We start from the raw sequence: 16,165 nt of genomic DNA, 5'->3' as shown, positions 1-16,165 counted from the left end.
TTTCTTCTCCCTCTCTCTCTCTCCCTTGGCCAACTGCCCTTAGCCTTTGTCCATAAGTGGAAGGAGTTTTAGAGAAAAGCAAGCTGTAACTGGCTACCTTAGGAATAACAACCTGGACTTAACTGGTTCCTCCCATGGCCCTCGGTTTTGTTGGCAGACTGGTTAAAAGGAAAGCACTTGTGTCATCAGGATACAACCTCTGCCCTTTCAACACCCATAGCTCCATGCAATTATGTCACCATCTGCTTTGGTCCTAAAGCTGCACTCGTCTCATCCTGCCTCCGTGAGACTGGAAGCTCCCCCAAGGACATGGCCAATACAAGAGGTGCGCCTCCACCTATGCTGACCTATGCTGTTCAACCGCTATAAAGGTATTCTGTAAGAAATAAATGCTGATTTCCTTAGTAAAAGGCAACCTGATGGGAAAACACTAGCCAAAGGGAAACAAATAGGTCACACTCATACCTGAAGTGCTATGAACGTTGGTAAAGGAGTTGTCAGAGGCACTGTAGGGCCAGGCACCAGGTGAAGGCAGCGAGGTGTTGAGGGAAGAATTAGACCCTTTGGATGACAAATGAAGAATGAGACAGAAATATTGCAGGTAAATGTCAGTGTAACTAGTGAAATCTTGAAATACTTTATTTAACCTTCAATAGAAGGAAGAACTGTATCTAAAAAATAAATATGAAAAGCTACAAATTCTTTTGTTTTCTGGTTAAACTATTAGATACTAGCAAGTAGAAAAGAAGCTGCAGACAGACAAATGTGAAAATGCTGGGTGCTGAATGAGCACAGGGGTACCTCACTTGTTTACCTGTGGTGTTATCCCGCAGAAGTTGGTGGTCAGTATCTACAATGGGAGATGTGGCTGTACCCCCCAGCACACTTCCTGGGGTGACATAGGGGTCAGATTCAGGGTCAATGTTTTGGATACCTTTCCATGGCACTCCTGGTTGGAATTCTGAGACAAGGAGAACAAATATTACAGGTAGAAGTTGTTCAAAACATGGTAATTTTCTGATACAAGAAACAGATCTGTGTAGTGTCTTGAATTCTGAATCTATTTTAGCTTGGATTTTCATCATTTAACAACAACAAGAAGCTGGCCTGACATACACTTTGCCAACAGCGCTTCCCTCTCTGTGTCTGTCTCAGTGGTTGTGAACTTGATTCCAGAGATGACTGGGGTCTGGCCCCAGTGCTTGCTCTTCCTGCTCCCAGGGGAACTCAGGCCTGGGGGCAGGGAGGCAGGATTAAGTAGTGTGGTGCTCAGGAGAACTGTCCAGGCATCTAGGACAAGCACTGGGAGAAAATCTGAATTGGAGATGACATACTTCTCCCACTTATCTCACTGGAAACTGGCTCGGATGGAATACAAATGACCGCTAACTACTACATGGACTGTCAGGGACAACCAGCGGGAATAATGTGTCTCATCATGAGAAAGCCTAGAATATGTATGTATAAGCATTTCCAATTTTTAGTGGTTAATTTAAATCATATTTAAGGCTACGTGCTAGAATTAATAAACTCTTATTTTCCTAATGATGATGAGGAAGAACAGTATGGAGCATTTATGAACAATATGCATTATATGAGCCGACTTTCACAGATACTGTATTTGTATCACAAATATACCTATATAGAAAGAGGTTTAGAAGGACATATACCAAACGTCTTATTTTTATTTTTGCTTAACTAAATTAAAAATTTTTTTCTACAATGAAAATAGACTACTTGTATCAGAATAAAAAGGGAGGAAAAAATAGCAAATTCTCTCACTGCATTCACAACTGCATACCTAGGACTTGGTAATAAATGCTCACTTAATGAATAAACTGATCAATTCAATGGACGTTTCAGAAGATCACACACTACAAGACATCCTTCACACAGGTGAAGGCCAAGTCCCAGCTCCAAAGTCACCTTGTTTTACCCCCAGACTCCACTCCACTGACCTCCGTTGGCTCAGCTGTGTCTGTGCAGTATTCACCACACAGTGACTTGCCCTGTAGGTGATCGGTGTCCACACCTATCTTCCTGACTGAACAGTACAGAGTAGACATCTCCTCTAACGAAAATTTTCTATCTTCCTACAGCACAGCCCATGCCCTGCTGTTATCAGACAATTACTGAATGGAAATAATCAAAGTGAGTGCCTTAGTAAAGTCATGGCAAATAGAACCTGAAGTGAACAATTATAAAACAAATGCTATCCCAGAGAAAATATTTCCTGGACGATACCTGGAGGCCAACTGGCATTGCTGGATTTACTTCCGATTTTATTTGTTGGTGGAGATTTGGCAGGTAACCAGCTATCGCCAGCAGGACCCGTATGGCCACCCAGTGTGTCACCCGGGATGATATCAAACTGGTTGTACGGTGACCCTCCTCGGGTCTTACCAGGGGCCACTATAGTGCCTGCGAAAAGAGAAAGGTAACCAGAAAGGACTCCTACAAACAGAACTTGTTAGGAACTCAAACACAGAACCTGAAGTGTATAAAGTAAAAGAGTCTTGGCATTAAGAGGTCACACTCGAGAGCCAGTACATAATTAATAAGCAGGACAACCATGAACAATTCATGGCACCTTTCTGAGCCTCTCAGTTTCTCACTTAGGCACACAGCACTGTTCTCATTCTTGAATGTTCCTTTCAGTTTTAAAAGTCCATGGCCTTACAAAATTAACCAAACTTTCATAAACTACGAATCATACCATCATCCCCACAGTTTTTACACTAATGACTCAAGGATGAGAAACAGGAAAAATACTAAACAATCTGCGGCACTTAAAAGGGTTTTGAACTACATTTCTACTGACACTACCCACCCAAGTTCTTAAGTGCTGATCAAGCCCAGCTTCTCTGGAAGAAGCAGAGTAAACAGACGGAGTTCACTGGAGGGAAAAGCATCTGCGATTGCTTTACATTCCAGAGCAGTGAGGCGGCATCCCCGCCGAGGGTCTCTGCCAGCCCGAGAGTGGCGGCGGACTCCACGGCTCTGAGACCGGGCCCCACACGTGAAGAACAGCAAACCCTCTGTAACTGCTGCCCTGAGAGCATTCCAGCAGTTTTGTTGGTGCCCTCTTCATGCATTTTATACGCTGGGAGGCAGAGGGGAAAATGAAAGCTTAGTAATTCCCATAAACTAACAAAAAATGAGTTTTACTTTAAATAAACTTTTCGGCCTCTGTGAAGATACCATTCTACTTACTTCTCAAACGAATTTTACATGCTGTATTGTGTTCCTCAAACTACTCTTAGGATGCTGTGTATGAACAGATATAAAATTACTTCCAGGGTAATGTATTAAAATGTTTGTGTAAAATATTTGTGATTAAAACACTCTGGTTTGGCCTAGCATAAGTAGTATCAAAATTATCTCCATGTTCAGCTAAGAAGTCATGTGCTTCTCTGGAACCACTGGGAGAAATCTGACTTAAGGGCACATTACAGGGAAATAGAAGATGAAAAGCTCAGTGACCTTGGGGACTGCTAAGGAAATAGAGAAAACACTGCCTAGAAGCTCCAAAAAGGCAAGTTGGTAAAAGGTAATCTTCAGGTCAGCTCTGCACAGGCCACTGTGCATTTATAATCTTAACTCTCTCATGTCTTTGTGGACAAGGGGGTCTGATGAATTACCAGCCAAAAGAAGCAGCATAAATGTGTCCAAGCCATAGATGCTGCTGGGCTTGGATTATTCAGTCCAGAAACAATTTTATAGTTTCAATAAATCATTCTTGATTCTGTAGCACGAAATCACATGACAGTGCTTAGGGACAGCAGAGCGCTCCACGTGGCCACTTCACCAGCCTCCCGGATGGGCACATTAAAGAGTGGTTTATAAAGGAACCTGAAAGGCTCCAGACTGATGGGGCTGAGAGTGCCAGGAAGCCGCCGCAGGAGCAGGCCGAGACCTATTTATACTTGGTTCTCATGGATACAGCTGAGTCCAAGTACATTACTGTCAAACGAAACAAACATTGAAACAAAGGCCGAAGGAAGATTCCGAGCCCTTTCATCCGTTTTACAGGGAAATGGAGATGCTCTTGCAGAGAATTATAGAGATGAAGGGCTGACCCAAATCCATAACCAATGCCTGCAATGACCTCAATTTGCTGTCTTGCAGACACTGTGATTCATAAAGGACAAGAAAGCTTTGTGGAAAGTTCAGCTCTTATGTATTGATCTATTAGTCATCTTCTGCAGATTAGAGCTTAGACAATCAACATGATATATATATTTGCTGTGATCTCTCTTGTACCTCCAAAAAACTGATTTTGTTCTCTCAGCCAATTTACTAGGGTTTTACCCTAAGGGGTGGCTCAAGCTCACTGCTAATGCCCTCTATCCCCCTGCAGGTGGGAAATTCTGCTCCCCTTAATCAGAACTAGGGCTTTAAGTTTCTTATAATTTGAAATACATGCAAGCCAAATCTTCCTCTCATAGGTGATCAGGGGATTTGAGGGGTGGGGGGAATCAAGAGACTCATTAAGAAAAAGATAAAGATCTGTGCTTCAAAATTAAGTTCGTGGGACCCTCCATCAAGGCCTGCTGGGAGCGGGAACTCATAACGCTCTGTTTGCTCTTACCATTTTTGTGCAGACTGGCTTCCTGTGTGGCTACAGAGGGCAGTCCCTCCATCATGGAGGTCCACTGTTTAAAGCGAGACTCTGTTCCAGCCTCCTTCCCACCAACCATGCCATAGTCCATGCCGCCAGAGCTGAAGCCTAAAATGGAGAACATGTTTTATGTCTTTTTATAAGTTTCTAGTATCAGAAACCAAGAGTTCTGAGGCAGAACCCATGAATAGCTTCATTTGTCACTTAAAGGCTAATTCACATGAAGTTTCTTCACTCAGAAACAGATATTTTGATTCAAAATGCTGGTGCTGGCTCTTCCTTGCTAAAAATGTGATGACTCTTTGTTCAGGTGTGAAAACGTGTATGACTGCCATCTAATTAAGACCATCTCAGGGCACGTGTGCATTCACTTTCCATTTAGCTAACATCTGAGCCAGAGAGAGTGCTGGGGCCAGTGGTTCTCCAACTGAGACAGAGATGTCCACACATCAAAGCAATGTGGTGTACCAGCAGCTATGAAGTTGTGGCAGGGTCTCTTGGGGAGGAAAGGCTTAGCAGAAGGGACATCTGACCTAGGGCCTAGGGCAGGTAGGCCAGTAAGTCAAGGAAACCAAGTACAGAGCTCTGACTGATGATAATCAGGGGTGTTCAGGAAACTATGGATGAAGTGAGGTGGAGAACGGCAGGAGATAGGGGAGAGATGAAGGGTCATGTCATGCATGTATCAGGCCAAGGAGTCTAGACCGGAGATGAAGAAATTTTAAAGCAAGTAAGAGGGAGATAACCAGGTTTGTGTTTTACAAAGAGAACTGACAGCGTGAGAACGGGACAGCTGGAGGTCAGGACAGAACCTGGGAGATCAGTTTCAATGAAGTTTTTATACAATGATGAAGACCCCAAAGCTTGGGTAGGCAACTGGTGAGGCATTCAGAGTTTACTCTGCCGTGTGCCCCCAGATGTCAGGCAAGGGTGTTTTGGAGCAGGTTTCCCCACTGCACAGGGCTGGACAGGTGAAAACCACACAGGAGGGGCCTGCTGGTGGAGTCCCACAGGGTCCACCATCCACTCTGGGTCACAACGTACTTAATATTTTCCAAACTGACTCTCAAAAAAAGTAAAATAAAGGACTAAAATAAACAATTGAAACCAGGGAGGGGAAGAATAATGATAATCACAGAAAAATGAGAACAAGTTGCAGTCAGTGTAGCAGCAGCAACACACACACTCAGGCCCCCCAAGGAGGTGAGCAGGGTCCCCCCTACGCCGAGGCTCAGGCGTCCGCAGGTGTCTGCTCTGACTCCAGCAGGCATGCGGCTCCAGCCAGGCCAGACTCCACACTGTGCCCACCCCACTCTCCTACCATCTGGTGGTGTCTTACTGGCCCTCAAGTTCCATTTATCCAAATCCCACTGAAGGCCCAGGTCACAATTTTCTCCCCTGTGCTTCTCTTAATTGTCAGGGATAGTTTTATAAATGCGTAATAAATCAAATTCAAATCCATTCTGACACCTTTCTTGACCTATGTTTAAAATGCTGCTATTAATATAAAGAACAATGTCCCTTCACAATGTTTGGAATTGGCTTTACTAATCCAAGAGATTGCTTGGAGGGCGGGGGTGGGGAACAGGAATCCTTGGAATGAGCTGGAAATATTTCAAACTGAAAAAAAAATTTTTTTTTTAAAGAAGAGTGTAAGATATTTTCTACTTTTATCCTGTGTAACTAAAACAAAATGAGACTGGAGGCCAGGGAGGCTGAAAGGAACATGGGCCTTCTCTGATACAGCTTTAGTGGCCTAAGCAGGTTTGCTCCTTGGGCAAATTATACCGCTACATTTGATTCAGAACACCAGCCCAACATGCTTGGATTCCAGGCCATGTGAAAGCTTGGTTCCAATCACTGAGAAAGAGCTTTTGAAAATAACCTAGGATTCTGGTGAAGATTAAAAAGAAAAACGTAAAGATTAGTAAAATAAGGAACTATTCCTTATACATTCATTTTCTGTAAAGTTGCTCTGAAATTTCTCTTAAAACTCACAATGAAATTAAAGTTATTCAATTTCAGCTGCTTAGAAGTTCTTCTGTAACATAGGAAATGTAGAAAATTAGTAAGAATTATAAATCTTAGGAAAGAATAGAGTTTTGAGCAGCTCCACTTGAACCTCAGGTGAAGTGGGCATCTTTCTCATTAGAAGCTCAGGAACAAATGTCACCACCATATGGTTTGGTAAGGAAAAGACAATTGAAGTGGGCAGAAAGAATAGGAGATAAGACTGCCTTGACAGGTTTCATCTACAAACCCAAAACTATGAGAGGAAAATCAATGCAAAGTAACTCTGTTGTCTTTCTTCAATGTCACGTAGTGACTAGCCTGACCTCAGGACACAGAATGTGCTCAACAAATCTGAAGGAAAGGATTCTGGAGCACTGTGCTCTGGTGGCTACCTTAACAGAAAGCAGAGGGCACTCTACTCATGACTGTGGGCTTCTCCAGAGCTATCACACCTCCAAATCCAGGAAAATACGGCCTTTATTGTCCCTGCTATGTTATAAAAACCAAACCTCCTCAGCCCATCCAGTGGCCTCCTGTGATGCTCCAGCTCACAGACACAGAACTTCTAATCGAACAAGCTATCTCATTCAGTCCAATGAATACTTATGGAGACCCTAACCTGTGCCAGGCTCTGGGTTAGGAGATGAGGTGCAAACAGAGAGAAGACATGCCCCTTGCTTTCCCAGGGCCTCATTTCACCAGCACCTCCCTTTTACCTGCCTTATCATGCTTACAAATACAACCCGCTGGCTACCTTATCTGTCGTTGCCAGAATTACTTTCCTTGCCACGTACTCCAACTCAGCACTATCAGTCTATTCATCACTACCTCTCGGCCCAGACCTCTCCTCCTTGAGGAAATTCTCAAATTAGCTTGTCCTTAGTCAATCACTCCTTCCCTCTCTTTGTCTGTAATTCTGTATTTTCCACTACTACTTTTGTTGTAGCTTAAAAAACAAATTCCTGCTTCTATAACCATTGTAATAAAAATGCATTATAAAAGAAACAAATCACCCACAGCTGCCCATTTAATGTAACTGTTTTAATCCATGCACACACGCCCATATGATACTGACACATTCATAATCCTGGTAAAGATACAAGTTATCTTTCTGCTATTTTAATAATCACTAACATTCATAATAAATCTACTTTTCCCTGGATATATCACACACATAAATATTACATATTTTGATGAATTTTAAATATAAAAATTAAATTTTATTGGAAATGCACTTTCCAATAAGATGAGTGACTTTTGTTTCTCAATTAGTTCTGATTTCTGTGAATGACCATGACTTAATACTAGAATGAAATCTAGCTCATACTATACCTATTTTAAAAAATTTTTGCAGACATAAAGCACTAAGAAATCTTACATAAATAAGTAGATGGAAAAGGGAGGAGTCTTGTTATAAAATCACTTATTTCTTTGCATCTCTTTTTAGGTATATTCCCTTCCCCTCAGCTCAATAACATCAGATACTAAAACATAATTTTTAGACAGGTCATTATCACTTGACAATTCAATTACATATATTTTCAATTTTGCTAAAAGCAGAGAATGAGAAACGATCTATTTTATAAAAGTAATCAGTTAAGGATTAGTTAAGCAGTCATTAAAGTCATTAAACTTTTTAATTTTGAGAAAATATACCAAGAGTCTTTATCAAGACTTATTAAGAAACTTATAATTTTTCTTGCTACTCTTTCACCTATAGGTATCTTTTTTAGTTGGATATACTCGGCATCATTTATACTCATGATATATTCATTCATTTTGTGACATCTTTATGTTTTTCAGAAAAATTTTTATTTGTGTATATGCTTTAACTATATCTTCTTCAAAATCTTCTGGCTATAGATTTAGTTTATTCAAAGGAGGCAGCCATATCAGACTTGTTTTCAGTCCCAGTTTTCCAATTCCAGTAATTGTGGTAATGTGAATTGAGGAAAACTGTTAACTGTGAAATAAACTGCAAAACGCATCTTGTAAAGTAGATTATAAATGGTCAGATCACAATATAATAAAGACCTAATAAAATTAATTTATCCATTGTTTAGTAAGTTATCAAATATAAATAAGTTAATAAATCAATGTTCTTTTTCCTTATTTGAATTATAATGCATAGCTAAATTTCTAAGTTACTTATGAAACAGGAATATGATAAAAAAAAATGACATTTCTTCAGTAAATGTATATGTGTATACACTGAACTCTGATCTTTTAGCCATTAAGACTCAAGTGTAATAATGACAAACACCGTTGATCTAAGAAGACATCATGATTAAAATTTTCTGTATGTTTAATAAATGAGGAAGGTATATGCTGCTCAAAATGAACAGACTTGTAGCCAATATATAATTTTACTTTTTAATAAGGGGCAGAAAATAGTAAAGATGTTATAATCACTGGAATAAATACATCATGACTTCAGGTTTTTAGCAACGAACTGACCAATGCATAGTCATTCTAGAGGAAATCACATAAAGGCTGATCCACAGGCTTTACCTGATGCATTGTCAAAACGTCTATTTCAGAGTCAGTCCCACTAACCGATTATGCTCGAGCTGTTCAAAGGTACTTTTCCTTCCAACTAAGACGTGCCCTAGGGATGAGTACTGACAAGGGCTGAAAAGATGTTGTGCTTTCAGTGCTTTAACACGTGGAAGAGCTGCTGTGGCTTCTGGATGCCCTCTTCGCTTTACACGACTGGATTCTACTTCAAGAACTATGCATTCTTCGACAAAAAGAGAAGCAAAGTTACCCTGCTTTACCATCACACGTGGTGTCTACATTCAGAACTGGACACACACCGACACACCCAGGTTCTTACGTCAGGCTTCGTCCTTAACAGAAAACATGATTCAGACAGTGACGACTGGAAACCCGGGGGTAACGGCACCTTCGTTAGTCATTATGGGAGGCTTCCTCCTCACCTGGAACCCCAGATAAGCATGTGCTAGGAAGCACATACAGGATGATACAGGATGGTGGAGAGTTTTCCCTTCTTTTATGTCAAATGGAAGACAGTTTATATTGAATTTACAAGTTCTCAGGCAAATCGTTTTTTAAAAAAAGCACAGTTGGTAGAACTTGAGGATCTGGAAATTAATCCCCTTTACTATATAGGGTCGAGGAGTCCTTGGACTCTTTGCTCTTCTCTGCATGTGGACACCCCACAGGAAATGGGTACCCCATCCCAGTGGGCACCACATGGTGCCGAGGGCAGGGCCATTTGTCCAGGGTCACTTTGTCACCGAGGAATATGGATTTCAAGTCTCCCCAAACTCTTGTTTTTGAGTTTGTAGAGGATAGTATGATCTTTACTGAAATAAAATCTAAATGTCAATTTGAGAAGAAACTCGCTATGGTGTGTGGTACCTTTTTAATTTTTAAATTTTATTTTTAAATCACTGTTGCCTCACTGATTGGATTCTGCTTACAACATGTTCCCCAGTTCTCAAAGAGCTATGATTTGCCTGCCAACAAATTCTTGGTGAATGTCAAAGGTGTAAGCTTACTTGTGCTAATTCTATTTAAATCAGATGAAATACTAATATCAGAATTTTATCAGTCTGTCTTATAATTTTTGTTCCCCATTTCTTTTCAAGAGAAGGTAATTCTATCAGTAGAACTAAACACCACAACTTGCATATAATTTAATAGATTACAACCTCTGACGTGTGGCACACACAGCATGTACAAACATTTAGACTGGCTTTTAAAAGTTGCTGGTGGTGGGAGAGCTGACTGCCATTCACAAGTAGTAGAAGACTGCTCTGGACCCGGAGAAGGTGGAGGCCTGTCTCTGCTGTTTGCTAACTGTGTGGTGAGCTTCAGGAAACCACCGAAACTCCAGGATATCGATAGCCCAGATATCTCACCTTTATGAGAGGGATAAGAATATTTACCGACCTTGCACGGCTGTTGTGAAAACAGGGTCAAGCAGGTCCAACCCCTGGGCTTAGAACATGAGAACATGACTGACAGATCTTTTTCAGCGGGCAGTTCTCATTACAGACAACTTACCAGAACCATATCCAGGTATTGGCCCTTTGGTTTGAAGGTCTGGGAGCCCCACATTCAGTGCGTTGGGTACCATGTTGTCCAGATGGGGCTTGGGCCCAACGGGATGAGACGGCGAATGCTTCATGCTGGGCTGCCTCTGCTGCTGCTGCTGCTGCTGCTGCTGCTGGAGTGCACTCACCATCCGAGCCAGCTGTGGGGGAGGAGGCCCAAGGGAAAAGGGACCCACGATGAGCCAGCATGCGAACCCCGTGGGGAAAGAGGGCGCTCAAGTTGCTTGTGCTGTCAGAGGCTGGGCGGAGACGCACTCCTCACAAGGAGCACTAGAGGGACCCTCCCGAGCCCACGCACCTGCTGCTCCTGCTGCTGGCGCACAGCCTGGGAAAGCTTCCTCTGGTTCTGCAACAACTGCTGCTGCTGTTGCTGCTGCAGGAGAAGCTGACATGCCTACAAAACAGGGAGAGAGACAGGATCGAGCTTTCCTAAGACAGACTAGCTGAGAAAACTCAAGGGTCTGGGCACTGAATGAGTGTCCACGAGGGAAGTACCACCAAGCTCCTGGTCTACTGGTCACATTTCCCTCCAGCTGAGCTGATATACCAACCATTAAGCATGCTCAATAGTTTGCATAACATGAAGCAAATAAAAGCTAAAGAGAGAGAGACAAAAAAGCAAACAACCTTTCAGCTACAGGAGGAAAATCTGCTACTTACCAACTGAAACTGGGGAATCTGTGGAAGCTGGCTCAGCATGGCAATTTGTTGAGGAGATAACTGGGGCCCCACATTGAAAAGACCTGGATTCAGGCCACTGTTGGGAAACTGCTTGAGCATTGAGGCAGAAACCTAGCCAAAAAAGGAACGCTCAGAATTTATCAAAATAAAAGAAATTTTTTTTTCTGTGAAAAGAATCTTAGTAGAGCTCAAAGCAAGCACTGGCACTTTCTTCCTTGAAAAGTATTTAGAAAAGTATTAAATGATTGGGAGAAATACACCAAAGTGTTAACAATGGTTATCTTTGGTGAGATTATAGAAGCTTTTTCATTCTCTTCTTAGACTTTCCAATTTTTCTACAATGAAAATGACAAATTTTACAATCAGAAAAATATCTGCAAGAAAAAAGTTTTAATGACAATATGACGTTTGTCTGAGAAGTTACTACTGGAAATGTGCTATAAAAATATAAAACATCCACTAAACCCTCTGAATCAGTTGGTGCCATGGAGGACAAACTTAATCCCTCTCCCATGAGTAGCATTCCGGTCAGAAGTTTAGTTCTAGAGGCAGATGGCCTGAATACAAATACGATATGCTATCACTTGTACGTGGACTCTAAAATATGATACAAATGAACCTATTTACAAAACAGACTCACAGACAGAAAACAAACTTACCGTTACCAAAGGGGAAAGAGGATGGGGGAGGGATAAATTAGGAGTCTGGGATGAGCAGATAACTACTCTATACAAAATAGATAAAAAACAAGGTCCTGCTGTACAGCACAAGGAACTATACTCAATATCCTGTAATAAACCATATTGGAAAAGAATATGAAAGACATGTATACATATGCATAACTGAATCACTTTGCTGTACACCAGAAATTAACACAATATTGTAAATCAACTATATACTTCAATAAAAAACAAACAGAGGCAGACTGCCTGGGCCTGTCATTTGTGAGATGTCTGAGTCAGAGCAAGTTATTTATTTAACCTTTCTGAGCCTCACTTTCCTTATTTCCAAAATTTGAATAGTAATATTAACTTCAATATTAATTTGAAGTTGTTCAAATGGTTGTTTGAGGACTTTACGAGTTAATTCACGTCAACTGCTTAGAAATGTGCTCCATCAATATTCATATTACTCCACAGGATGGTTCTTCAGATGTTACAGACAATGATTACAGTTCCCTTGCATCTCATCTCCAGGCTAAATATGATCCCTTCTTTCACCTGTATCTCATTCAATTTCTCAGTGCAGAGCCCTTTGCAGAACAGAAAAGCCATTTTTTAAGCTGTCTAAAATGCCCCCATAAAACCTGAGTCATAAGAGAGCCTTTAACCAGAAGATCCATGGGGATCTCCCCATGGTTGTTTAGCATCCCAGGCAGAGTTACATTCCTCAGCTTCCTACTACTTTTGAGTCACGGTCTCTGCTACATTCTCAAGAATATCTGCCTATCTTTTGTTTGACACTTTCTAGTCTAAAAATATCTCAGTTCAAGTTTCCTATACTTGGCTCATCAACTCATTTCTTTCCAAGATCTCAGGCACTTTCACTTAACCTATCAGTTCTCTCATTTGGGAAAGTATTTTGGTTTAAATTAATAGTTCTTCCAGCTGCTTCATCTCTATCCTCTAAGAGATGCTGAGTGTTGCTGACCAATTAAAGAACATGTTTGATTTTCTATTTTAACAGTTAGACCCCTAGCAGATATGAGCGCAAAGCAAGCACATCACTACTGTGCACTGTGCCTCTGTACCAGCTTTATAGCCAGCACGACCAAAACTCTCCACGATTTCTTGCACATAATAACTCTCATCTCTCCTTTGTGTTCACCCAAGCGGTCACCAGTGTGGCTTAACTTACCATCTCTGATACAAAAGTTCTAATCTCCTTGTATTAAGAGGTTTGGGGGGCGGTGTGGAGGGGGGTGAGGAGTGTAGCTGTGTCCTATGCTATCACACCACATTCCAAACCAGAGCCATAGTCCACCATTCCCCAGTGACTCATGAAATCAAACTCACTACCTTCAGTGTGTATCTTAAATTCATTTGATTTAGCAATTGGTTGAACTGCATCCCCGACAATTCATTCCCAACTATGATCTCAGGATGTGACCTTATTCAGAAGTAGAATTTTGTAGACATAATCAAGTTTAAGATGAGGATATAACAGATGAGAGTGGGTCCTAATCCAATGACTGAGGTCCTGATAAGAACAGGAAGAGACACAGAGACGAAGAGAAAGCCATGTGAATACAGAGACACACAGGGGAAGAATGTCATGTGGAAAAGAAGACAGAGGTTGGAGCAATGCTTTTAAGGAACACCAAGCATTGTCAGCAGCCACCAGAAGGCAGGAGAGAGGCACAGAAGAGATTCTCCTTTGGAGCCTCCAGGAGGAACCAACCTTGATGACACCTCGATTTCAGACTTCTACCCTCTAGAACTTGTGAGAGTACAAATTTCTGTTGCTTTAAGCTACCCAGCTTGCGGTTATTTGTTGCGACAATTTCCAGAAAAGAAACTAACATAACTATGTCTTACAGGCCTGGCCGTCTACTGTGTTAACCACTAGTCTCGTGAGGCTATTGAACACTTGGAACACGGCTAACCTAAACTGAGATGTGTTTTAAGTGTAAGATACACACCAAGCTTCAAAGCCTTGGTATTCAGAAAAAAATTGAAAATTTTAATATAATTTAAAAGCACTGATTACAGGTTGAAATGATAATAATTTAGATATATTGGGTTAAAGAATATATACTACTAAATTAATTTTACCAGTTTCTTTTTATCTTTTACATGTGGTTACTAAAAACTTTACATTACGTGCCTTGTGTTACATTTCTGTCGGACAGTGCTGCTCTAGATGGTCTGCATGGATCAGCATTGTTTCTAACTTCCTTCCTAGAGCTTTCTTCTATGATTCACAGGAAATCTCCTCTGCTTATTTCGTTTCCTAACCAACTGGCCTCCAAAATAGATACCCATTGTCTGAGCTGTCATTTCTCCTCCCTTCTTCCTTCTGTTTTAGAAGATCTACTGCACAAATCAGCTGGTCTCTTGGTCACCACTTTTCTTCAGTCTTGAGAACATATGCCATCCCCGGCAAGAGCCCATCAGCCCCTCACCCTCCTCACTACTCCTACTACTTGAAATTAGCTAAAGAAACCACCATACAAAGTAAAACACGTCCATGACCAAGCAGTACCCTGGAGAAGTTCATTTTAGGGGACAGATCTAGGCATATTCACAGCAGCAACTGCTCGTAATAGCAAAAATCTGGAAACAACCCAAATAGCTTATCTATAGTAGGATAGCATAGGTAAATAAATGCTGGTTTATTCATGCAGTAGAACACTTGCATGAACCACAACTGCCCAAATCAACATGGGAAAATCTTAGAAACAATATCAAGCAGAAAAAGAGAGAAGGCTACATAAACTGCATGATTTCATTACATAAAGTGCAAAAAAGGGAACATGAAACAATATACTGTTTAAAGATAGATACAAAAAGACTATAAAGAAAAGTAAAGAAATGGTAACATGAAGTATTTTTATACTTTAATTTAAATGCCAGCACATCACATGTTGTATCCATTGAAGGTTATAAAGACTATGGAGGTTACACTTTGAGGACCTCCTATCCAGCTTTGCTCAACTTCTCCTTTTCAGACTGCACAAGCACTATCCTCCAGTGGATACAAAAAGACCAGAGAGAAGTTCTACTAGGCTCCTGGCAAACGGCTATTCATACCTGGGTTGCAGGATAATTAAAGTGCAGGTCTGCACATTCCCATGGCAGGGAGTTAATTACTCTGGCTTAAAAGCCCTTCAATCTCCAGCTGGGCTGGAGAAAGCGAAGCTCTAGTTGGAGTCAATTTAATGAAGCTCTAGTTAGAGGCATTTAACAAAGCGTTATAGGTGCAAAATGACAGCAATTTAAAAGCAAGTCAAAAACCTCTAGAATATGTTACTCTCTGAATATTTGAGCAATAGGAAGAAAAGGGCAAGGTAGAAAAACCCATGGCCTGGAACATTTGTAACATATCTTAAAGATGAGTTTCAGTGTCTTCTTCCTATGTTTACATTAATTATTGACTGTCCCTATAATGTGGTTAAAATGGATATAAAATTTGATAACATTCATCAAGAATTTGAAATGTTCACATGCTTTGACCTAGAAATCTCATTCTGGGCAACTAAATTTAGAAATAATGTGGGCAAACATCTCTATATAAGGATTTCTCTACAGCATTATTTATCACAGTGAAAAATAAGAAAACGACTTAATATCCAATAATGGGAAATCAAAACAAGCCTGCCTGCTGGGTCATTTTGCCTTCTTCATTAAGAATGATCAACTTGAAGACTACATTAGTAACGAAGAAATACTATGACCCAATGTTAACGAAAACAGCAGGATATCGTGACCATGGATGCAATTATGTGAAAAGTATGCCTGTACATGAACTAAGTCTGGACACGGGACTGTGTAAAAGCAGTTCTTGTCACTACAGCTGGGGTGGGGTCGGGGGATGAGGGAGTTGTTGCTGGAAGAATTTTTTTCTGCACAATCCAAACTTTCAGTGTGGTTATTATATTGTCTTAACTTAAAAAAATTTTTTTAAGTGATACCCAGCAACTTCACTTTTCAAAATAGGTGAATATCAGAAAAAAATATTCCATTGTTGAGTAGTTTTCCCTCATTATGCATTAAATAAATGTTAACTGCATTTTGCTAAATAAACAAATTTCAAAATTGTAGGAGAG

The 16,165-nt window shown here is 40.9% G+C and overlaps 1 protein-coding gene across 4 annotated transcripts in view; it reads right to left on the bottom strand.

Moving 5' to 3' along the window:
- TNRC6B (trinucleotide repeat containing adaptor 6B) overlaps nucleotides 1-16,165 on the bottom strand; it is a 225,856-nt gene that overhangs the window by 19,301 nt on the left and 190,390 nt on the right. For all 4 annotated transcript variants that reach the window (XM_072973566.1, XM_015241646.3, XM_031671771.2 and 1 more), the window contains 7 exons: nucleotides 11,377-11,508; nucleotides 11,015-11,110; nucleotides 10,667-10,856; nucleotides 4,592-4,729; nucleotides 2,245-2,421; nucleotides 815-961; nucleotides 466-561 (listed from right to left, as the gene is read on the bottom strand). In XM_072973566.1, the coding sequence (XP_072829667.1) occupies nucleotides 466-561; nucleotides 815-961; nucleotides 2,245-2,421; nucleotides 4,592-4,729; nucleotides 10,667-10,856; nucleotides 11,015-11,110; nucleotides 11,377-11,508 (976 nt within the window). The remainder of the gene's footprint in view (nucleotides 1-465; nucleotides 562-814; nucleotides 962-2,244; nucleotides 2,422-4,591; nucleotides 4,730-10,666; nucleotides 10,857-11,014; nucleotides 11,111-11,376; nucleotides 11,509-16,165) is intronic.

Source organism: Vicugna pacos, chromosome 12 (assembly GCF_048564905.1).
Source record: "Vicugna pacos chromosome 12, VicPac4, whole genome shotgun sequence".
NCBI classification, from domain to species: domain Eukaryota; kingdom Metazoa; phylum Chordata; class Mammalia; order Artiodactyla; family Camelidae; genus Vicugna; species Vicugna pacos.
The sequence above is the reverse complement of the archived record's forward strand: the minus strand, read 5'-3'. Positions and strand labels throughout refer to the sequence as shown.